Source organism: Phascolarctos cinereus, unplaced genomic scaffold (genome assembly GCF_003287225.1).
Source record: "Phascolarctos cinereus isolate Bilbo 61053 unplaced genomic scaffold, phaCin_HiC Scaffold_5;HRSCAF=322, whole genome shotgun sequence".
NCBI lineage: Eukaryota > Metazoa > Chordata > Mammalia > Diprotodontia > Phascolarctidae > Phascolarctos > Phascolarctos cinereus.
Window position 1 is genome coordinate 322580540 of NW_027555958.1, and position 25423 is coordinate 322605962.

Here is a 25423-nt window from a genome sequence, read left to right on the forward strand (position 1 = left end):
GTAAGAGGTGAGTCTCGAACCCAAAGTTGTCTGATGCCAGAGCCAATCTGTTTCTCTCAAATACAACTTCTGGTTTTCCCTGCAGCAGCTGTCTGCCCCTTTGCCTTTTAGTTTTGGACTCTTTCATATCACATGGAGGTTTCCAAGGAAGGGAGAAGATACCTAGTACATTTAAATAAATGAAATAAGTCATAGCTATTCCCCAATAATTAAGGGGTCAAAGGATATGAACAGTTCTCAAAAGAAGAACTGCAAAGTATTAATAAACCATATGAAAGAATGCTCCAGGCTCAGATTCCTTAAGAACCTAGTTCACAAATATCCAGATTGCTTAAGAGACTAGCCAATGTGGAGGACGTTCTAATAAACCTTGTCTTTGGCTAAAAAAAAAAAATGCTCCAAATCACAAATAGTATGAGAAATACAAATCAGAACAACCCTGCAATTTTATATCACACACTGCAAATTGTTTAAGATGACCCTAAGAAATGGCAATAGTTAATATTGGAGAGGTTGTGGAAAGACAGGCACACTGATTCATTATTGGTTGAGCTATGAATCAGTACAACCACTTTGGAACGCTATTTGGAATTATGAAAATAAAGTACCCTTCAATTCAGAGATTCCAATACTGGGCATATGTCTCTAGGAAACCATTGACAAAAAGATAGTCCCCATATACACCAAAATATTTATGGCAGCACTTTTAGTGACAGCAAAGAATTAGGGGGAAAATAGATTCCCTTCATAGGGGAATGGCTAAACAAATTATGGGTCATGAATATAATGGAATATTATTGTGCTATAAGAAATGATGAATGTGTCAAATAGAGTAGTATGGAAAAATCTACAAGTGAACTTTTTCAATGAATTGAGCAGTTGTGCCAATATTTTCCACTTAATTTTTTCCTTTTTTTGTCTCAAAAAATACTACTTGTTATAGGGGATGGTCTTCTAGGAGAGGGAAGGGAAGGAATACTGGAGAAAATCATGATAATGTAAAAAACAAAAGATCAATAAAAACTAATTTAAAAAAATTAATTGAATGAAATAAGCCAAAGATTATGATTTGTTTGACATGACATTTATTTAAGTTACATTTTAGGGTAAACAGCATTCAGGGGGATGTGCAGCCTATGTTGGCTAGCACAATACATTCAGAAATTGTACAAAATATTTCTGTATTATAAATACATAAAAATTAACAAGATAGGCAGTTGGTTAAAATACATTCTTCAAACACTGTAAGCTAAACCTATATATATCAACTGATATTTTAAAATGTCAAAGCTCCCCTTGCAAAAACAGCTGAACAATTACGAATTCTGGCAAAATTAGACATCTGCCCCAATTATCTGATAACCACCAGCACTTTCATTTAAAATAGAACTACAAAAAACAAGCTATACAAGCCTAAACAATGATGAGCACTATAGTATCCCAGGAATCCTGGTTGAAATGGAAAGAGGTTTATTAGGATGCAAATCTCCTTTTAGAGGGAAGGGTATTTCAAGGTGGCTACAGTAATCAGCACCATGTCAAGTCTTTCTCCCATGGAGAGGGTTTCAGTAATTCATTAGGAAACAATGAAGGGGATTAATATTATCTCTTCTGAATGGCACTTTGTTCAGACAGTCAGTCATAAGAATTAGGTCAACACATCAATTTTCCCACTGCAGTTTGCTCTCATTTCCATGAGATGGTAGTATTAGCCCAATTCTTTCCTTTATAATGTTACAGGTTCCAAAGAAAACAGCAGGCCAGATTTTTTAAGTTAGCCAATACAGCCAGTGACATCATATATCGATGAGGAGCTGGCAAATGAACCCCACTAGCAGCTTGGGTAATGATTTGTAATAATCAAGGAATATGGTCCCTGAGATATCATGACATTAAAAAGACACTGGTGATCACACTTTCCCAACCAAAAACTGAGACACAGGGTCTGACAAAGGATATGTCTCTTGCAAAGTCTCATTAAAAGTATACTTTTTTTCCCCCCCTGAAATTGGAACAGTTTCAGGAAATCTGGAGCATATGGTCACTACAGCTACAGGAAATCATAAGGTAAATTAAACAACAAGATGTGGAACAGGGGAATAACAGTGTCTGAAATTTAGTCAAAGGCCAAAAGTACCCTGGGGATGGTGAGAAGAAGTAGAAACTAAAAAACATTCTTAATTAGAATGAAGGGGAAAAAATGGCCATCCTTTTTTGTTGGCAGAAGGCACTTAAAAGAACCTGTATTAAAAGAGTGGCTAATGAATGAATGCATAAGAACCACCCCCAAAAACAAACGGAAAAAGACCTAACTTTACAATCTCTTAATTAGTCTTCTGAAACTTAACAAAACCCCTCTCAAACCCTCAATCCTCAAATGAGACAGACTCTTTCTCAAGACAGACAGCTAACAGTACACTAATTAACAAATAAAACCAGAAATTTCTATCTCCCTGTTGAAAATTAAAAATTATTTGGTGATAGTTACAGACTGCATGCCTTTCTCAACTATCCCCCACCCAAGGAGACAGTTAAATGAACTGCTGCTTGCTAAAGCAGAAGAATTTGAACAGTTAGGAATGAGGTTGTTTTCCAGAAATCTTACTCTTAAGAAACATTTGTTTAGAACTGCTAGGAAAAAAAGAAGCGGGTGGGGAGACGGAACAGGGCAGGTGTCCTTAGAGAGTAGCCACATAACCATATTTTGTTTTTACTGTTCACCCATATTAAAATTTTCCATGATTCCCTATCCTTAACTTTTAAAATAGCGCTTGTAAATAGTGATCGGCTAACTATTCTGGGTTTCTTAGATATTAGCCCTTTTAAAACAATCAACCCAAGTATTTGAGTATAAGCTTTCAACTGGGGGTGAGAGAGGTGATAGGAAAGATGGGGAAAAAACTGATTTGGTGAACTTCAAAACTCAGTAGCCTGGGAAATACACAAAAAGAAATAAGCAAGGAAGAAGAGACATAAAACACAATTAGTGGATATTGTATTCAAATCCTAGAGACAGTAGGGTACAAGGAAATGCAGAGACAAGCCAGGAAAGCCGGATTTTTGTTCCAGTTCTAGGATTTTAGTTGCGATTCCCGCTACTAACTAGAGGTGTGATCTTAGATAACTCACTGTCTCCCAGCCTCCGGTTCTTCAGTAAGAAAATGAGAACGTGAGTCTGGTTGATCTCTAAAACACTATGAAAACTGGATATTCTACATGACAATGCTATCTCTTCATAACACCCAAAGTTGTTTCCCCTACTGGAAATAATTTAATTCATGTGAATAAAACTTTAAGATGCTTGCAGTTGAGACAAACTGATCAAACCCCCAAATGTCCCCAGTTCACAATAAATATCTGGCTTTCGTACAGTTTTAGATCAGCGGCCCAGGCAGCTTAACAAGGAAGCCATTAGGTGACACCCTGCTGGGCCTAATTGTTTTTAGAACATATGGTACTTTGTGTCTCCACCCCAGCTGTGAATTCTCAGGCTTCTGTCACAATCTAAAGAGCAGCTTAACTGCTATCCCCCAATTTATTCGACTTTCTGGTTTGTCACCACCTTCCATAGGCTCTTGTCAGTCACCAGAGATTTTTAAAAAATCACTTTTTAGAAGAACATAACTCATTTTTCCTTCTGGCTTTTTATAAATGCATGTAGTGAAATTACATAGGCGTCACAATGAAATGGCAGACCACTCTAGCATCTTTGCCAAGAAAACCCCAAATGGAGTCACAGAGAGTCAGACACAACTGAACAACAACACAATGAATAAAAGTCCAGGAAAAAGCGCAGTGCTGGGAATATAAGTGCTTAACTATATACCTGGTTTATTTATAATTTATACCTTAAAATGCTACTTCAGTATTCATCACAGTAGCTGGTAGTGCCAAGTTTTTAAGTCATTTAGTGCACAAAGTAAACTTCTGTCAATGTTTTGGCATTTGTTAAAATTAGGACATTTCATTAGATCCCATTCACAGAATAAGGTCTTAGATAAAATGGAACATAATGTAATTGTGACCTGTAGAGGTCTTAAAAATGAGCCCCGTTTTAAAGGTTTTAACCTATGCTTTAAAAAAAAAAGGTTATAAAATTACCAACATAAACAAGTATTATCAAAAAGATGCCTTCAGAATTTTAAAACCAAGGGTATACTTATATAGCCCCTTTAGCCTAAATTTGTATATGAAGGTGCAATGTTAACAACAGAAAAATGATAACTGGTGATTGCAGAGATATTCCTACCTCAGAATGTCCACAAATTAATATTTCTTCTGGCCTTTCAAACACACACACACAAAAATCCCCACACTATAAAAATTAACTTTTCATTGGATCTTTTTGCAGGCACCTAGACCATTTTTAGGAATAAACTGTAAACCCCAGAATACAGAAACAGCTGCTCAGCTTTAACTATAGAGCCTCTTACCATAATATTATTCTTCTCACAGTAAGTCTGTTATCTCCTTGTTTTTCTCACAGTAAATAAATTGGCAATATACGTTTATGGCTTATTATAAAGATAACACAAAAGCCTTATTTAAGAGCATGAGAAATAAAATTTATAGAAAACCTGTTATGAGGTTAAAAACACATACACACAACCAAAATTATTTTAAAATACCATAGCAGACAGACTACGATTCAGTCTGGTAGGCACAGAGTGGTAAATTCTTAAAAAAACAACACAAAAAATCTCAAAGCAATTTAGCTTATACCATTAAATCACAAAGTACTACTTTTATAAAGCAAATCTAGGTGAGTTGCTCCAAATCACAAAGATCCCACAGCAATAGGTTTTTTTTCCCCCAATGAGGCAAAGATTCACAAATTATCCATTTTAAAAATAGTATTTGGCTACTTAATTTTTTAAAATTTTTTTCAGCAATAACAAACCCTTTGCTGTTTATTTTACGTTACAATTTCAGAACAATGCCAATAATGTTTAATTACAAGAGCAACTGAGACCTGGGGTGATTACCACCTCTTTCCTCAGTTATACACACATGGGACAGATGCCAGGTTTGAAAACACATTCTTGAGCAAATGCTCCATTAGTAGAAGGTAGAGGGGGATAGGATACTGATTCCCAAAGAAACCTATTGTCAAACCTTCAAGTTTGGAGCTCTCCTTGAATTACAACCTAACAGAAAACTTCTTTTGAGACCCCTTTTCCAGGGTTACCAGCCAATTCCCATTTTGCATTGTTTCTCCCTTTGCAAAGGTCCATCCCATGGTGATGTGTGCACTCGAGCACCCTGTCCTTTTCTGGCTGGCTCCTCCCCAAGTGCAGGAGGACTACACGACAACGTGACATTGGCAATGGGTGCCTTTCTTCAGCTGTGATTGAAATGGGGCAGATGTCGCTTTTTGCTTTTGTGCTGGGGTCTTTGCTTATCCTTTCTGAGGAAGTGTTATTTAGTACAGACATCTGGGCAATGGCAAAGAACTTACTCTCATTTCTTACTGCTCTCCTCTTCAGTGAAGAAGAAAGTGGATGCTAAGGACTAGATTTGGGGCAAATAATTTATTCTTTTTAAAAATGAAGATTTTTACTCCCTTGAAAATTCCCGTAGAAAGTAGACACCAATAACTGAGAAAAAGTCTAGGCCACCTGAGAGCCAAGTTTGTGCTGCTATGGTGGGGGAGGCAGGCGCCCCAGGCTTCCACTGGTGGAGTCAGTGTAGTCTACTGTATACAGGGTACAGGAGGGTCATGTGCTCTGCCCCCTTGAAAGGTAACTTCTCATTGGAATAGTAATGCACCACCTCTGGGATGCTGTCAAACACAGCACTTGTTTGATCTAGGGTGTACTTGCTGTCTTTAGTCTGGGCCACGATAATGTGAACGCATCCTTGACTGGTCCTGTAACAAGACACAAGCCAGAAGAGGAGACACAAGTGAGCAAGGCTTAGAGGGACCCTCTCCAGTAGAGACCACTCTGGCCAGGTACTCAGCAGTTCCGACAGGCTCTCCTGGCCCTCCCTTCATTGTTCTATCACAAACAGAAACACTCTGAACATCCAACACTCAAGTAAAGCACTGGAGGCTTCCCAACCCCCTACTAAACTTGTTTCATCATTGAAAGCTGTGCCTTCAGGATACAAAAATTATAGGTGCTAACTAGACTAAAGCCTTTCTAAAAAAATTATCAATGCCATCCCATCATTGATCTTACCAGACTGCTTAAAGCACCCGAACTCAGGTTAAAAAAAAAAAAGTCCACCCTATTTCCTTCAACAACAAAAAAATAAAGCATGAATCCAAATAAAATTTTTTTCCATGTCTGGAAAGGCCATTTCTTGTTTTAAGTAAGTTTGTTTTACTCAGATACAGCCTGTTGGCTCAGACAATGCGAGTTGGCAAAGAAAGCTCAAGCTAACCCAGAAAGCACCCGTTTCAGGAGCAGAGCAGGGCTATTCCTGGCATTGTATATTTGTTGGCCATTTCAGTTTTATGAGCAATATTGCTTGGACACCCAGCCCCTTTTTCCCCTCTCTAGTCTGATTGTTTCAGCTACAGGGGCTCTGCTTCCTCAGGAAGGAAATGCAGTTAGTACTCCCGACAATGATCCTCCAATATAGCGCCATTGAACTAGCCTTGGAGACAAGGACTGCCGGGGAACACCCAGACTCCATGGGGCTGAGGCATAAACACGTCTTTGTGTACAGTCAGGGGCAGCAGAGAGTGAGAGGCTAGCCATCTTCTCCTCTCCTCTCCATTGTAACACACTCACTCGCAGGAAAGCTCCTGTCAGCCCTGAGGCAACCAGGGCAGCATTCTCAAAGCCCAAAGTAGGAAATGCAAACGGGCAAAGAACTCCAGAGTGCGAGAGGACACAAAGGGTCTTTATTACAAATGAGAGCTTATTTTTATTCAGTCATCATCCCCAAGGAAGAGATGCAAGGCCAGTCTGAAAAATCCTAACTAATAAATGGATTATTATTGAGCCATCAATTATGAAGATGGAATTTTGAGAAAGATGGGAAAATGTGTATGCATAAAGTAAGCAAACCACACAAGAACTACAAAAATGCATATGGAAACATTCAAAGAAGGCGGGCCTCCTAAAAAACTATAATAATGGTCCCAGAACACAGATTGTGAAACTCAGGACTCAGCAGACAGGGAGACAGGCTACAGAGACAGAGGGCCACATACACCATCTGCTGTGCTCACTGCACTTTGTCTTGTTTGCTTTGGGTTACAAGGAATGGATCAATTTAGGAGGTTGGAGGAGAAAGATATATCCAGAAAAGAGTGACATAAAAATAAGAAGCATCAATAAAATGCCTTAAATTATTTTTAAAATAATTAATGTTGTGCAGATGGAGAAGGGGACACAGAATTATCAAAAACATGTTCAACAACCATTTTTGACAGGTCAAGAGAAAGTAAACAAGCTGATTCTCTTTTCTAAAAACTATTCCCACTGAGAAACCATTAGACTATCTTATGTTTTCTCATGGACAGTCACTTGACACTGCAAGGCAGTCTAACTACCGAGGTATTCTTTGAATCAAACCACTCTATTGAGTTTAAAAGGTCTATTGTGACCATTTTAATAGACCTTTACTCTTAATTTTTCTGTTTAAGTTTCCCTTCCTCCTGTCTCCAATATGCGGTCCTAAGAGTCTGTTAAATTGGTCATGAATGGTTTAGTCCTAATGTGACAAAAGGGAAAAAAAAACAGGATTTGGAGAGTTAGAAGACTCAGATTCAAAATCCCCTGACATCGACTTCCTTTGTGTCTTTGGGCAGGAGCCTTCTCTGGGCCAGTTTCCTCTTTAAAGTGAGGGGGTTGTGACTGACCGTTCCTTCAAGCTCCAAGTCTGTGATTCCATGATCTCTCTTTCAAAAAGAAATGCTTCTTTTTCAACATCATTCTATCTAAGACCTTCTTCGGCCCGCTTCTCATTTTCTCTCTCAGCAGTCTGACAGGGGCATTGAGACACTTACTTTAGTGCAATAGAGTATCTACTGTTCCCAGACTCACTATTGCGCACCAGGTAACTGGCTTCTTTACAGGGCTGAAGCCGACTCTCTGCCTCTGCCCGAGCGATGGCTCCATGATACCAGCTAAAGAAAGGAGGGAGGTAGAACTGTGTTAAAGCTCAAAGTCTGGAGACAGTGAAATTCACTCCTGGTTTATGCAATGTATTTGATGCCTTTAGTCATTTACACTAGATCCTACTTCTCATTTTAGGCAACTAGGATAATTCTATCAGAACAGCAAGCTCAGGTACTGTTGAAAGATACAATTTTCATTCTGTATAATACGTTTAATGTCAAACGAACAATGTCTGTGTACAACCTCCACCTTAATACAGAAAATTCACCACAGCCTTGTCAATACAAGGTTCATTATCTACATATAACCTGTTGTTATTTGTCCTTCATTCTCAAAGAGGGTCAATAACATCAGGAAGGTGATGTCTTGACTTGCAAGTGAGTTGGATTTAAGTGAGGCAGAGCTGTGCAAAGTCATCAGCCTCACTTTCATCTCCAGAGTTATCTGAGTCCAGTGGCAAGACACAGGTCAGGACGACTGGTGATGGCCATGGATGCGTTGGGAGACCTTGACCTAATTTTAAGCTAAGATCTTTCCCAAGTCTCAGTTTGTCTGAGGCAACACCCATTCGTGAGTTAAGGCTAGGTAAGAAATGGGGCAAAAGATGCCCTAGTTTGCCTACTCAAAAAAAAAAAAAAAGCAACCTGGGAGGGGAAGACCCTTATTTGGCTAGAACAGAAACAATTGCTATTTACACTGTTAGGAATAACCCAAGAAGCATAGTGCAGAGAGAAGCAGTTCTCTAACTTTCTGGTCTCAGGACTGGACCCCTTTACACTTCTATATTATTGAGGACCAAAAAGAGCTTTTTTAATGTGAGTTACATCTATCAATATTTACCACATTAGAAATTAAAATGGATACATTTAAAAATATTTAGTTATTAATTCACTTTCACTTAAAAATGAACAGTAATAAAGCTGTCACATGGTAATAATATAAATAACATTTTTATGAAAAGCATTTTCCAAAACAAAAAAATGGTGAGAAGAGGCATTGTTCTACACATATATTTGAAAATCTCCTTGATGCCTGGTTTAATAAAAAGGCAGTTAGATTCTACCTGCCTCTGTAGTTGATATTGATACATACTGATAATTGTTAAAATGTATACAATGCTTACCATGTGCCAGGCACTGTGCTAAACACTGTACAATTATTATCTCATCTGTCTCACAACAACCCTGTGAGGTAGGGGCCATTATAAGCTCTATTATACTGATGAGGAAACTGAGGCAAACTGAGATTAAGCAACTTGCCCAGTGTCACACATCTAATAATTGTCTGGAGCTGAATCTGAACCCAGATCTTTCTGACTTCATGTCCAGTGCTCTATCCAATGAGTCACCTGGCAGCCCCCAAATATATTCTTTTAGTTTATGTATATGAAGAAAATCCAGCCTCACACAGATGTGTAAATGGAAAAGAGTATTTTAGTAGGCAAATAATGTCTTAGTATAGTATTATTATGAAAATAGTTTGGACCTCTCAGACCCCCTGAGCTAGGAAGCTAGGGTTTGAGTTTTACCTTGGAAATATACCCACCCCAGGATGGGTCATTTAACTTCCCAGTCCTTCAAGTAATGTCTAAGACTATAAATTGCACAGAATGTGTTACCTGCCTTGGTAGAAGGAAGTTCCCCATACCAATGAAATCATAGGTCCAGATCCTATCTTGATAATGCAACAATCATTTATCTTCAAGTTTTTTATTTCTGCAGGAGACAGTCTACTGTAGTGGAAAGAAGGCTGGACGTGGCATCAGTGGACCTGGGTTCAGACTCCAGCTACTTGATGCCTGCATGCCCATGGGCAAGTCTTAAGCTCTTTGGGCCTCAGTTTCCTCATATGTAAAATGAAAGAGGTGAACTGGATGCCTCCTGAGTAACTTCTAGCTCTAAACCCATGACCCTATGAATATTCTGCACTAGTCCCAGAGGCGATCAAAGAAGGGGTCAGACTTACGGCTGCTTTTCCAGGCAAATAGCTGGGTCCACTCTCTCCCCTTCACTATGATCAGAAAGTGCTGGTTTCAGGATCTTCTGGGTCCAGCTCTTCTGCCTGTGGTGATGTCGCACTGTTTCTTCCTTAATCGAAGGTCTCTCCGATCCCTCAAACTGGACTGGAAGGAAGGCTCCATTTAATATCAGACTTGTCACTGCAGTGGTCTATGTAAGGCTTCAAAGAAAAAAATGCTTATCCTGACTCAGCTCAGGAAAGAAGTATTTTTTTCCTTCAACAAAAACTGCAGAGAGCAGAAAAATATGTTGGTGGATCCCAGAGCCCTGAAATCTTTGATATTCCATTATACTGCTAGTATGTGTGTGTGTGTGTGTGTGTATATATATATATATATATATATATATGTAGAATGCTAGTATCATCCCACATGATGCCACTCCCCAGCAAGCCATCCACTACTAGAAGGAAGTTTTAGAATATTAGTTGTGACCAAATTCTTTTATCACATTTACTCAGAGGTTCCTATTTTTGCACTTTTCAGACTAAAAGAGATTGTAGTGAGATTGTTCCAGAAAAACATATATCCACTGAAAATAATGCTTTTCTGGAAAGTTTTGGCATTATCTTTTTTTGTTAAAAATTCCTAGCAAATGGAAGATGACAGGGATAAATGAAGACAGCACAGATATTTTTTAAAGAATATTGAATGCAGGGGGTCAGTGAGGTGGTGCAGTGGATAGAGTACCGGCCCTGAGGTTGAAGGAGGACCTGAGTTCAAATTCGGCCTCAGACACATAATACTTCCTAGCTGTGTGACTCTGGGTGAGTCACTTAACCCACAATGCCCAACCAAAAAAACAAAAAACAAACAAACAAAAAAAAGAACATTGAATGCAACAAATTTATTTTAATATCATATATGTTTTGGTATTATGGCTGGATAAATTTGAAGTATGCATAAAGACAAACCAGGAATTTTGTTGTTCTTCAGTCATTTCAGTTGTGTCTGACTCTTTCATGACCCCATTTGGAGTTTTCTTGACAGAGATACTGGAGTAGTTTGCCATTTCTTTTTCCAGCTCATTTTATAGACAAGAAAACTGAGGCAAATGGGGTTAAGGGACTTATCCAGAGTCACACAGCTAGTAAATGTCTGTGGTGGGATTTGAACTCAGATCTTCTGGGCTCCAGATCCAGCCCTTGAGTCATTCAATCATCCCAGACGGATCAACTTTAAGCTTTTGAGCATAATACAATGGACAAAAGCCTGGCTCCAGAGCCAAAGGGCATGGGCTCAAGTCTCATCTCTGACATTTACTACCTGCATGGTGTTGGGCAGGTCATTTAGGTTCTTTAGCCTCAGTCTCCTCAACTGCATAAATGAGGAAATGGGATTGGATAATCTCTAAGGTGCCAGTTCTAGATCTATAATCCTAAAATCCTAAGTAACCAGAAAGAGGAAATGGATTAAAGGATCAGCTGCTAAATACATCACCTACACCTTAATGAATCTAGATTATACCTTAGATCATAACTAGAGCCATGTTAATTAACTGTTAGAGGAAAAATAGCCTGAAGGCATTCAAATGGAGGTAGCAGAAACTAATGGGAAACCAGAATTAGGCACTGGAAGTTTGATTTCTGACACTAATACAGACTCTCCCACTATCAATTTATACAAATATATGTTCATGCAGTCATCCCTCGACATTTGTGGATTTCACACTTGTAGTTTTGATTTTTGGGGGGCTTGGCCACTGATAATTAAATGGGAATTTTTGGAGATTTGTGCTATACTGGGGAAAATTACAGACGATGCCCATATGTAAAGAAAACTAAAAAAAAATTTTAATATGTCACAAATACATAAATACAACATGTTATTAACCTATTTTATTATTTACTATCTTAAGTTATAAACATTGGTTAAATTTTGTTAAAAGTTTCAGTGCGCTAAAGAACTACAGGCTAACATTCTCTCTTTGGGAACCCTTCCTCTTTGTCTCCCTACCATCCAGACTCAGTTATGTGATTTTTTTCCCTCAGTGATCACTGTATCTTATTCACTACACCAGTGACAGTGAAGACTGCATAGTATGTGAGATACTAATCTCTCTTGCTTAGAAACTGCAACTTTTTTATGGGTGCAGTGTGTTTTATTTGTTTTTTATGTTAAATAAATATGACCAGAATCATTAAAAATAAAGGTCTGGGGTGGGTCCTAGAGTTATTTTGGCTTTTTCACATTTGTGAGAGTCCTGTGCCCCTAACCCCAGGAATGTTGAGGGACAACTATATATACATATATGTAAAGTCAGTTTAATATCTGATACCTTAAAAATATTAAACTGAGAGAAATACAGTACTTACTTAGTCCTTAAATGACTATTTTGTGTATATTCCATTTTATTCAATATTGCAAAGAATATCATTTTACAAAACAGATCTTAACAGATTTGTGAATTATCTCCAAGTTTGCTCTGGAATGCACATACAAATGGGCCCTAGTTTCCTCATCTATCAAACGAAAAAGTTGGATTAAACAGCTTCTAAGGTCCATTCCAACTCCAGAGCTATGATCTTAAGTCAACTAAGCAATCTTGTATGTAATGTATAGGTTTAACAGCAAAGAAAAACAGAAACTTAAGACAAACCCAAGACAATATTTTAAAAGTTCTTTCAAATGATTCTAAACATCTAATAAGATATCACTTGCAGAAGAAATAAGTATATAATACAAATATATAGGAGAACAACCTTAGACCATTTCCCTAAACAGCTAGGTAAAAAACTCCAAAATCTCATTTCTTTATAATATAATTCAGGAGAGTCTTTACAATGGAGGCATCCAGCTGACTGAAGAGCAAGTACACAACTTTTCCCCTTGACCAAACAAATTGTGTTGGGCCCTTTTCTCTTCCTTCTACTCTCTCTGAGGGATCTCATTAGTTGACATGGGTTCAATTACCATCTCTAAAAAGACAACTCCTAGATCTGGATCTCCATCCTCAGTATTTCTCTTAAGCTCCAGTTCTACATTACCAATCCAATGTCCATTAGTATCTCAAACAATATGTCCAAAACAGAATTCACCTTTTTCCCCAAATCCTCTTAACTTTCATATTTCTGCTGTGGGCAATACTATCCTTCCAGGAAACCAGGTTCACTATCCCAGAGCCTTTCTTGTGGAGAATTACTGATTCTCCCTCCACAACAGATCTGACATCCATCACTTCTCTCCTCTCATCTAGCTGCCCCCCCCCCAGTTCAGACCATCCTAACTGCCTCTAGTCTCTTCCCTCGCCCATTTATCCTCTACACTGCCACCAAACTGATATTCCTAAAATGCAGAGTGGATCACATCCCTCCTCTGCTTAAGAAGCTTCAGTGGCTTCCTCTCACCTCTGGGATAAAGTAAAAAACTGTTTTGTCTTTCAAAGCCCTTCACAGTCTGCCCCAGTCTACTGCTACAGGCTTATGTGCCCCATACTCTCCTTCACATGCTCAATATTCCAGCCCAACTGGTTGCTCCCTACACCCAACAGTGCATCTCCTGTCTCCACGTACTCCCTCCTCACCCTTATTATACAGAATGCCCAGCTTCCTTCAAAGCTTAGCTCATGATTCACCTGCTACAGAAAACCTATTCTGCTTCCCCTTGCTTCTGTTGCTCCTCCCCCTAAATTCCCTTTTATCTCTTTGGATATATGTTGCATTCCATACTCTGGGCACATGCTATCTGCTCAGCAGGAAGCTCCTTGAAGGCAGGACTGCTTAGACTTTGCCTCCTTGGTGCTGAACACTGGCTGGCAAGTAGCAGGCATTTCATAAAGGCTTGTTGAATGAATGCTGACTAAAGCATTAGTAAGTAAAAAGCAAGCCCAAACATTTTAAGCAATATGTGATTTGGGTGAAATGGTATCACCTGTTTCAGTGATTTCCTCTTACCTGACAATGCTTTCACTATCTGTTCTTTTTTCCATTCCCATGGCTGTTCATACTCTGCGCTGGTCGCTCATCATTTTCAGGAAGCCTGCTGTCTGAGGAACGCATCTTCCTTTCTTGTATAGTGCCCATCTGTACTTCTGGTTTGGGTCCTTCTCCAGGTTCATAAGGAGTATCATATAGCTGTGGGGGTTTGCCCAGAAGGTCTTTGGAACTCCGTCTTTTAGCCAAAGTCTCTGATTTAATGCCATTCTCCCCTGACTCACAGGGGCTGTCAAGTAGTTGAATAGCCTTCACCAAGGGGTCTTTAGAACCTCTTCGCCTTATCTCTGAAAGGTGTACATATATATATTTATTAATGAAAACATGTGTGTAGAACCACAGTTCTCTAAAAGGGGGCATGCTATTATAATACCCATGAAACTTCAGCACCTGCCCATCTTTCGGTCTCATTTACCCAGTCAAGGCTGGCATGTAAGCTAGGAGTTAGCACCTATAGCGACAACAACCATGGGAGCAAGACAAGGAAAGTATCTACTCCTTCCTTCTTCTATTTACTATATAACTCCTATGACGTATAAGCATTAGGCATTAAATCTGGAAAAGATCACAGAAATCTACAGATCCCAAAGTAAGGCACAGTGTAAAGCAACGTAGCCAAATGAAGCAGCAGCTCCAGGGCACACTGCCACGTATCTACTTTAAGCATGAGCTCTGATCTGACTCCAGCTTAGCCTTAAACTGTCTGCTCCATGTTAGAGAACAAAATGAGACAAGCCAGATGTAAAACAGCCAGTGTGGAGGAAACTGCAAACAGCAGGAAGAATCTGTTTCTGTGGGCTAGAAATGATGTCTTCTAATCATGGAGAATAACCAGAGGGAGGAAAGTCTTTTGTGAAATCTTTTGTAAAGAATGCACATGATAGAATGACCTGGGAAGAAGACTGATTACTTAAATTTTAGAACCACTAACAATGCTGCAGCCTAGGAAAGAACAGAAGAGAAATAAAATCAGATTAAAGGGGGACAAAGTTACCCAAACTTGGGGAACAGAAAATTCAACCTAGAGTCTGTTTACAATGAATAGGGGACCCATGTCCATACGCAGCTACTCCTGGGCTCCAGAGCTGGCACCTTCTTTGTTCTGTTCAAGGTTTAGGAAAAAACCAAAGGCACCTTTCCTTTTAGCTTAGTCAAAACAAGGTGGTAGTTTTCCCCAAAGTAACTACAAATAAGAAATGAAAATAAAAATGAACACAAACACAAGAAAACAGGAAAGGATAGGTTAATAGAGTACACGTTTAATTCATTCGCAAAATCCAGTCACGTTATATTGGTTAACCTTCTCTGCTCTTCCTTGTCTCACCTCAACCCTGTCTCTGCTGACCTAAGAGGAAAAGGAGTTTGTTATACTTATGATCAGGAGAAATATACTTGGGTAGATAAGAATAAAGCAGAAATTGCCTTATATGGAGCAGTTTTATAGCAATGCTCAACATTTCATCCTTTTAAAACACTGAAGAGCGGATGCTACTTTAAGTGCCTACGGTCTATTTAACTTCAGTGTCCATGTTCGATGTCTCTCTACTTTTTTAGAAACAATGTCTATAGAGTTCTGGGAGAGGGGATGGAAATAACTGAGCTGGGCACTTGGTCTGATGGTTCAATCATAGAATCTGAGAGCTGGAAGGGACCTCAGCGGCCATCTAGTCCAACCCATACACCAAAGGAAGGGAAAGAAAAGCACTCCTTCCTCTGAGAGTCCTTGGATTGGGTAAAAGATATGCAAAGTATTATTAGGTCTTTAAACAATGTTTAATTAGGAAAAAAGCAAGACTTACACAGAGGGTCCCTCCACCCCCTCAAGCTCAGTGACTTCAGAGCTCACTCCAGCACCTGGCTGTCCTGAACCTGAGGCGCCATAGTAACAGAAACAATCCCATGGTTGCAAACGGATCCTTCCTGTAGGGAGAATAGCCCCTGACGTGCAGAGTTGGCTCTGAGAGGAAACAAGACTGAGAAGGAGGAAATGGAGAAAGGAAGCTACACCCAGGCTGTCCGATACAAGCCATTTACCATGGCAGACAACAGAAAGCAGTTAACTAACTGCAGATAAACAGTCATTCGCAGCAGAGGGCTGAAACCAAGAGCTGACCTTGTAACAATTAAAATGTGCTGCTGGATGGAGCGAGATATGAAAAGTGCTAAAAAAAAAAATCTCCTTCTCAATAACCAATTCTAGCCTTGTAGACTATACTCCACACATATTTACATTTTTGATAACTGGAAGAACACAGAGGGCCTCCCCTCCCTAACTTAAGCAATTTAGTTTTAGTCTGTAACTCCTCTAATATAAGGATCTTTTTCTTTTTTTGGCCTTTTGGTGACAATCGGGGTTAAGTGACTTGCCCAGGGTCACACAGCTAGTAAGTATCAAGTGTCTGAGGCCAAATTTGAACTCAGGTCCTCCTGACTCCAGGGCCAGTGCTCTATCTACTTCGCCACCTAGCTGCCCCAAGGATCTTTAATGATTAAAGATTCTTTGATAGACAAATTGGACCCTATTTTACAAAAATCAAAGTTGAACAATTTCAAACCATTGATATTTCAAGCCACCTTCTACCATTTAAAAAAAAATCAAGCTTTTATGTGTAATATGGTATGGGGTAGGGGAGGGGAAGATTTAATCAAAGGTCCCCTGACTACTATATTAACATCATCTCCAAAACTAAGTGTTTCTTATACTGCCTCTGTTCAAAGACACTGGGACAAATTTTCATATTTGGAACAAATTTTTAGAAGTATTCAAACCATACAAGAATTTTCTATCTAGATAAAAAGGTTTAAGTTTATACTTATACATAGAACAAAAATTAGAATGCTGAGAGTTGTAAACCCCAAAGTTTGAGGTTTGCAAGGGAAATGGTGAAAAATCTAAAGAACCATGACTGTCTCCCCTGCCCCAGTTATTTTCTCCCCATATGTGATCTTGACTAAATACCCAAACAATGAGAACCTTTTAAAAACCTGAATGTGTTTAAACTAAAAGACAAAACCAGAAAATAACCCTGGCTGTTATGAGAAATTCTCATATTGGGAGGGAAATTGGGGCCAGATGACCACTAAAGTCTCTTTTAAGGATCTCTGATACTGATCTGGCAGCTCTGGACTAATGACAAACAATGCTAAATGCTCACAATCTTTACTGCATACATTCTTCCGAGGAAATGGTTTATGTTACTACTCCCCTATTCATAACCTCTCTTCTAAAGGAAGCACATATTCCTGCTTGTTTTAAAAATTGCCAGAGGATCTGGGTTCTAGTTTCAGCTTTGCTATTAAATAACTACTTGACCCAGGGTCAAGAAATGCCTCCTCCTGCCTCCCCACCTCTGTGCCTCAGTTTCCTTCTTACCACATAGGGTTGTTACAAGGATGAACAAAGACTAAAGGATCACAGTTCAAGTTCAACCTCCTCATGTAGATAATATAAAGGGAAGTGCTTTCATACCAGGTATTATAGCTAAAAAGCAGGTTTATACCCTCAACTTTATAGATCAAGAAAAGAGACTGAAGGGTAACTCAGAAGAAGCCAATAGGGTAGTGTCCCCCACCACGAACTGTGCTACTTTATAAAGAAATGGTGTTATTTTTAAACATTTAAATAACTCTATAGTACCTTTAAACCATAACTAAGCAGAACAAAAAAAAAGAAAAGAAAAAGAAAGAAAGGAAAAAACCCAGCAGCAAATCATTTATTTCCAGCTTCTGTTCAGCTCACTCACTTCCTGTTATTCTGCCCAGCTGTGTAGCCCCATGGGTAGGCTAAGTCAAGGCATTTCCACGGTACTGATAGAGAAAGGGACGTACATGTATGAGGCATCAAGGGAGGCAACTAAAACCTAATTACTAGGAACCAGTGTCTTTTAAAAGGTAAAAAGTAAAGTATGTAGATTATTATTTTATTACGATTGCTGAAAATGAGGTAGTTGAAGCTTTAGATTTTAGACAGAATTCAGATATTTATTAACTGTTGGCTACTTAGAAGAAATTAGCAATAAAGATTCTCTCTGCCTCGGACTGCTCCTAATCATCCCTAGCTTCAAGCTTATGTATTAACACGGGTAATATGACGTGCACATAAATATTATGTAAGGAAGAATATGATAAATATAAAGGAAAGGCTCATTCAAAGTGCATGGGAGAAAGGCTAGGAGAAATAGATTGCTATCAGCTGAGGAGGGGGAAGTGCAGAAGGAGAAACACAGGAAGGCTTCATGGTGAAGACATTAGAGCCAGGCCTTGAAGAAGAGGGAGTTTGAAAAGAAAGAAAGTTGTGGAAGGAGTCCATTCTAAGCATGGAGGCAGGAAATTAATACATAATCCAGTTTCCTTAGAATATGAGGTAGGTGAAGAATAGTACTATAAAACATGAGTTAGAAGAGAAAGGTGGAAGTAGATTGTGGAAGGCCCTGAGCCAGGAGAACCAGCTTGCATTTTATCCTACAGGAAAGGAGGAACTACTGATTGTTTTATTTAAGTAGCAAATTTCACAGGTACACTTTTCATTTGGCAGGATCAGTTGATCTGTAACTTCCTTTGTAAGCCCAGGACATTAAGAATACAACATTCATCAGAAAAATACAAATCAACTTCATGGGTATGTTTTTCACAACCGCTTAAAAAGAACCCTAGAGACAAAATGATTTATTTCATCTAAAGAGGAAGAGAACAAAAAATACAAAAACAAAAGGAGAACGGAAACTCAAAACAGGAATTCAGCATAGATTCTTGGGGAAACTCCTTTTTTTGAAATTTTACATCCCTTTTAATTGTTTCAATTTATCCTTTTTATTCCTCTCCTCCAACCACCTAATTTTATTTATTTATTTATTTTTACTGTGACTCAGTTCATTTTTCACTTCCTTTCATTCAAGGGTTTCACCAGAGGTCACAGTCCAGTGACCCTTAGGGTCAAAGCCTGGCCAGGCTACACCCTCCCTGAATCCAGCTCCTTATCTCCATCCAGCAGAGCAGCAGGAAACAGAAGCACTGCTTTCCTGTTCTAGTTCATTTTCATTTGTGAAACTTGCCTTGACTGTATCAGAATTCTGAAGTTATCCTTGTGTTCCACTATTCTGAGACTGCTTATGTTCCTGTAGCTTGACAGCTTTTCAATTTGTTTTAAAAACAGCAGAAACAAAGTCTTTAATGTATCACCAATTATTCCTTTTCCAGGCATAAAACTCATGACGCTGGAGGGGGGGGGGGAGGGACGGGACAACCAAAAAATCCCTTGAGTCAGCACTCACATACTAGATGAATGTATATCTTAAGTCACAAAGTTTAAATAAAAGTTAGTAGACAAAATTAACTTAAGGAAGTGGTTTTTTTTGCTCTATAAAAGCACTAAAGACATATGAATAACTTAAGCTCATAAAGATATAAAACAAATGCAATTAAAACAGGAAAGTTTGGTACCAAAATGATAGTATAATTCTGCTGGCTTTATAATTCTAGAAATAAATCATTTTTAAATTAAGGTGCTATATTATGAAAAAAATGAATTTGTCACACCATTACATTTATTTAAGACACAAATATTTCAAGCTTTGTCAAATTAGACAGTTTGAGGAAGTTTTTCCCCCCAGCAAAATAACAGGATATCATGTCTATATAATTTCAAGCTCTTCTTTAAAATAATGCATTATTTCCTTAATGCACACTTGTGACTCATTGATATCCAACCGCTTAGCTGGGGAAACAAGGGATTCAGGAAATACATATACTAACTTTAACAGTGAGGATTCCCCTCTTCACTCATTTTAATTCATAGAAGTAGTAATCTTGCCTAGAGGCCAGATTGAATTGAAATACACTGAAAGACCTTTGAAATACATGGAACTCTGGGAATTACATGATCCTACATAAATATGAAGGAAGTTAAGAAGGGACTTTGGTTCTAATCTCAAAAAGAATCAATGTCCAGGACTAAGGAGGTCACGAGTCCCCTATACTCGACCTTTCCTCTGTGATTATCTTCAATTAATCCTGTATGTATCTGGTTTGCACACAATTGTTGGCATGTTGTCTCTCCCGTTAGACTGTGAGCTCCTTGAGGGCAGGGTCTCTCTCTTGCCTTTCTTTGCATCCCTGGTGTTCAGCATAGTACCTGGCACACAGCAGGTTAATAAATACTTGCTGTTGACTTGACTCCGCCTGGGTTGACCAGGGCTGATGTAAACTATTTAAAATACAGCATCTAAATTTAAAGGTGACTATTTCTGGAACTCTGAAGTCAGCTGGATCATGCTATCTTTTAGTCTCAAAATTTCCTATTCTTTTAAATTAGCTATTTTAAATGTTTTCGGAGCATAAAAATTATTCACATGTCCTTGCTTTCGAAGGTCAAATCAAAAACAATATTTGGAGTTTTGGGGTCAGTTCTGTATGCCATGCTGTTAAGGAGGACTCTAATAAGCTGGAGAGCATCCAGGGAAGGATAAGCCAGGATGGTGAAATCATTTCACATGAGGATCTATTTAAAGAACTGGGGATGTTTTAGCCTTGAGAAGACTTGATGGGGGTGGGGGGGTGGAGGTGGGGAGTGAAACATGATAGCAATCTTCAAGTATGTTAAAGGCTGTCACGTGGAAGAGGGATTAGTCTTTCTCTGCTAAGTCCCAGAGGGCAAAACTATGGATAATGGACAGAAGCTGCAAAAAGGGCAAATTCAGGCTTGGTGTTAGGAAAAACTAACAATTTAGAACTACACAAAAGTGGAATAGATTGCCTCAGGAGGCAGTGAGCTCTGGTCTTCCAACAAAGCCCAAGCCTTCCTTCTATCTACTATGATTTGGTTACATCACTTCATTTCCTCCCTGATACTACTCTAAAAGAACTTGAGAAAGTAGGTTATCAGAGAAAGGTATATTAGTTAAAAATACTAATGAGCTATTTTGTGGCTCATGATGACACTGGCACCTCCTACTGAAGAAAAAGCCGTGAATCAGTGCAGACTGGCAACTATCCTAATATCTCAGTCTTAGAGTTGTCTGGGCTCCTGGGAGGTTAACTTACTCAGTATCACACAGCCTGTTTATGTCAGATTCTTGACTCTGAGGTGGGCTCCCTACCCATTACACCAAACTGCTTTTTGCTTGAAAGGGTGAAATGGATAAAGTAGTAAGCTTATGTCCATATTTAACCAGCAATTTTTCACAAACCTGTTATCATCTGCTGTGCGTCATATGGTTCCATGTAGCCATCATTCTCTCCTACTCTTTCCGCATCCCTTTGACCCTTTGTACGCTTGGCATCATATGGATCAGCATAGTCTTCTAAAATGATCACCTGTAAAAAGAAGAGTTAAGGATTCTAACGTGCCTAAGTAGTAATTGTACCCAAATGATTGTCTGCAGTATCTCAGAATCACCATCAATGTACAAATGATTATAGGTGTAGTAGATGTGCTTTGATATACATGAGACTACCACACAGTCTCATCATCAGCAAGAAGTATAATCTTTTTCTAATAACTGGTTTACCACAGTGCGCTCAGTAGGCACTTAATAAATGCTAGTTGACTGATGGTGGAGTTGCACTACTCTGTCCACTCTTCCATGTCCTCTTCAACCCCAAGAAAGCATTTGCTACGTATGTAGGTCTGGGAACTTGGAATAGAAAACAAACCAACCAATCAACCAAAAACCTTAACAGCAAAACCACATGATGATTAACTCCATTACTTTGGTCTCCTTTAATTAACTGAGCTTACCAACCACAGTCTATCAAAAACCAAATACTTGCTAACAATGCCTCTTAGGCATCCTGCACTGCTAAAGAGCTGTAACATGTAAGACATGGTCTCTGCTGTCAAGGAACTTAAAATATAGTTAAAGAAGCAGTACTAAAACAAGAAATAGAAGAATTAGATGGTATCATTGGTATTCTACTGGTAGGATGAGTTGAGGGAAGGGAGACATCAGACTGGAAGGTTTCACGAAGGAAGAAGGACTTCAGTTGTGTTGGTCACTAAGCACAGTGTATGATTTTGAGAAGAAGAGGGGGAGGAGGGAGAGCTTTAAGGGTGAGCTCTTACCCCATGGGAATGAAAAGATGGAAAGCAAAGAGGGAGAAATGTGCAAGGCCTTTGAAAGGATTCAGAGTAGGCTGTTTAACAGTAGCTGTCTAAGCAGCAGATGTGTGTCAGGCACGTTACTTCCTTCATTCAACAAATCTTTATCAACAGCCAATTAAATTACACTAGACTTGTGCTAGACACAGCAAGAGATGATACAATACTATGCTATGCAGTCTCTGCCCTCAAGGACCTTATAGTTAGAAGGACAAACCACATTCATGTGAAACATTAAATAATGTAAGAGCTAAAAAAGACAAGAACAAACAAGAAACGTTCCAAAGCTGTACGGACCTCAATGTTATAGGCTCTTATCATCATTCAATTAGGCAGAATGTCCAAAGGGACTGTTAATTGGGGCCGTTAAAAATTTACTCCTTTAACCCAGGAATCTCTTCCCCTATGAAGCCAGTGTACCCAACAAAAGGAAAATACAAGATTGTTTGTTAATACAATATTCTAAATATATTATCTCTCACTTTCACTGCTGTTTAATCCTGGACAGAATCCAGACTAGGATGCAATAATGAGGACCAGAAAATATCTTTGCTCTTTCTAATCTTAACCTCCTTAAGACCATTTTGAAAACTGAGAGGACCTAAAAGCAATCTGGTATAGTGGACACAGTGCTGGAAGACCTTGGTTTGAATTCTCTCAGGCTCTTCTTAGGGAGGTGAACTACTCTGAGCCTCAGTTTCTTCATCAAAATGAAGGTGGGTTTGCACTCAACTTCCTTTCAGTTCTAAATGTATGATATATGCCCCTTTTCATACATTAGCTGTAGAGAAGGGGATTCCAATACTAGCAAAGAAAGTTGGGCTGATTCTTAATTTTATCAAGGCTTTGCCTATAAATTCCTCACACAAAAACCACAAGATTAACAGAGCTCCCTTCAGCAGGCAGATACGTCTGGCAAAATAGCAGAGTTCTATTTAAACAGCTTTGAACCACTACCAGGAGAATGATAATACTACAGGGCAAGGTGAAGCTCCTGAGCACTAATAAGAATAACACAATGACACCAATGATCCAAACATCTCTTAATGGTGTCCAGCTTTTACCTTTCCTTGGTTATAATGAATGTTAGATTTTTTTTTTAAGTAAGGGTTCAGTCCTCTAAAAGTGACGTATGTATGAGGTTGTGGGGGAACAAGAAGACAAGAAATGTTCCCAGGATACATGGATTAAGTGTTACAGGCTCCTACCATCATCCAAATTAGGCAGCATGTTCCAAGGGTTTAATGGGGGGTAGGGGGGGTACAGTTGATTTAGTAGTGGGGGGAAGGTTGACTTGATGGGGGAAAAAGTTGGCTTGATGGAAGTAAGCATTGGCTTGATGAGGGAAAGGACTGGTTTGATGCAGGGTTGGCTTGTTGGGGAGAGGATGGTTTGACTGAGTAAGGGTTGGCTGAATGGGGGAAAAGGTTGGCTTAATGGAGGAAAGCTTGGTTTGATGGAGAGAAAGGTTGGCTTGATGGGGTAAGGGTTGGTTTTATGGGAGGAAAAGTTGGCTTGATTGGGGGGGTAAGGGTTGGCTTGATGTGAGAAAGGTTTGGCTTGATGAGAGGAAAAGGCTGTTTTGATGGAAGGAAAGCTTGATTTGATGTAGAGGAAGGGTTGGCTTAATGGGAGGAAGTGTTGGCTTAATGGGGGGAGAGTTGGCTTGATGGGGTAGGGGTGGGTAGGGATCACTTACTGGGGGGAGGGGAGGGATAATTTTAATGGAGGGAAAGAGGGATCCTTTTTACCGTATCTTGCTGCTTCACCCCCTTGCCCTTGTCCAGTTCGGGTCCCAGGGAGGAGGGGGAGGAGGAAGTGCTGGAGCTGGTGCTGGAGCTGGAGCTGGAGTAGCTTTTCCCGTTCTTCTCCTGGGTGTCCACCTTGATGAGCCGGTTGATGTAGGTGCTGCAGCCGGTGCTCTTGACCGAGCCGCGGGGCTGCTCCTCCTCGGGGGTGGCCGCGGCTGCGGCTGCGGCGCGGGAGTTCTTGCGGCTCTTGCCGGCCGCCGCCTGGAGCATCCCTTGGATGCTGTCGCGGGACAGCCGACTGTCCTTGGCGGGGCCGGAGCCGGCCGCCTTGCAGCTGCCCAGCTCGGCGGCCGAGTTCTTGCGGCTCTTGCCGGACGGCGGGGGCATCCCGGGCCCGCCAGCTTCGGAGTTCTTGCGCAGTTTGCTAGCCAGGCTGCCCCCTCCTCCCGTGCCCCCTCCTCCTCCGCCGCCGCCGGGCTTCGCCCGCTCCGACACCGTCTTCAGCGTCAGCGGTAACTCCTTGAACCACTTGGCTGCCATGGAAGGCGCCCGGCCGGGGAGCGTCGTGGCCCCTCCGGAGCCCGAGCCGGCGAGCAAGGAGGCGAAGCCCAGACACCGAGAGACGCCCGCCGCCGGCGACACACACATTCCCCGGGGCGGCGAAGCGGCGGGGGGCGAGCCTGGCTAGGCCGGTCCCGGGGGAGACGAGGGAAAGAGGACGCGGGCGGCTTTCCCACGACGGGAGGTCCAGAGGCCGGGGAGACCTGCAGACCGTCCGTCTGTGCAGAAAACGCGGAGGGCCCCCGCGCGCGCTGCGCGGCTGGCCCGGGGCTCCAGGCGGGGCCGGGTGTCGCCGTCCCCCGGGCTGCTCTTCCTGCAGTCCGCGGCCCCCAAGGTTTCCTTCGCTCCCGTACCCGCCCCCGCGCGCCTGCTGTTCTTGGGAGCCCCCGGACGGTTTGGGACAGGGCCCAGCTCACTGTCTCCTCGAGAACCGTCCCCGACGCGGGCACTCGTTCGTTCCGAGGTCCGGGAGGGCGACAGCAGACGGACTAACCTATAGACAGCTGGGAAAACCGCCCCACACCTCCGAGAGCCTCCCGCCCTGCCCCTCCACTCTGCAAGGTCTGGGCACCGCCCCTCTTCAGCAGATTCCCGCCCAGCTCGCGTGCTGCGATGGAAGGGGCGGGGCCTAAGGGGGCGTGTTTTCGCGCGCTCCCTTCTCTCGTGCGCCCTCAGCCTCGGTGCAATGCTCGAGGCTCGAGGCTCGGCTTCGGCCAGCGCCAATAGGCGGGGGCGGGGCAGCAGGCCCTTAAGCCTAGCGGGAAGGAGGCGAAGAAGGAGGCTGGCTTTCCAACAGTGTGCTAGCCTCCTGTTCAGGCCCGACCCACCTCAGGGTCCGTAACTATCTCTACTAAGTAAGAGTTAGTGGCAAGGGTGCTGGGCTTTGGAGTCACTAAGACCTGGCTTCATATACCAATAAACTTATTAACTGTGTGATTGAAAAAGCAACGTCAGCTTCTTCATCTGTCCAGTGGGTCTAATAATTCCTTAAT

General features: G+C 40.8%; 1 protein-coding gene across 1 annotated transcript; it reads right to left on the reverse strand.

The window, feature by feature from the left end:
* Positions 1-1068: 1068 nt before the first annotated feature.
* On the reverse strand, positions 1069-25003 carry SHE (Src homology 2 domain containing E). The gene is given in 7 exon segments (XM_020991649.2): positions 1069-5869; positions 7964-8083; positions 10041-10197; positions 13986-14045; positions 14048-14311; positions 21209-21335; positions 23871-25003. Coding segments are annotated over 7 exon segments (1563 nt in total). The 5' UTR covers positions 24519-25003; the 3' UTR covers positions 1069-5682.
* Positions 25004-25423: the final 420 nt, after the last annotated feature.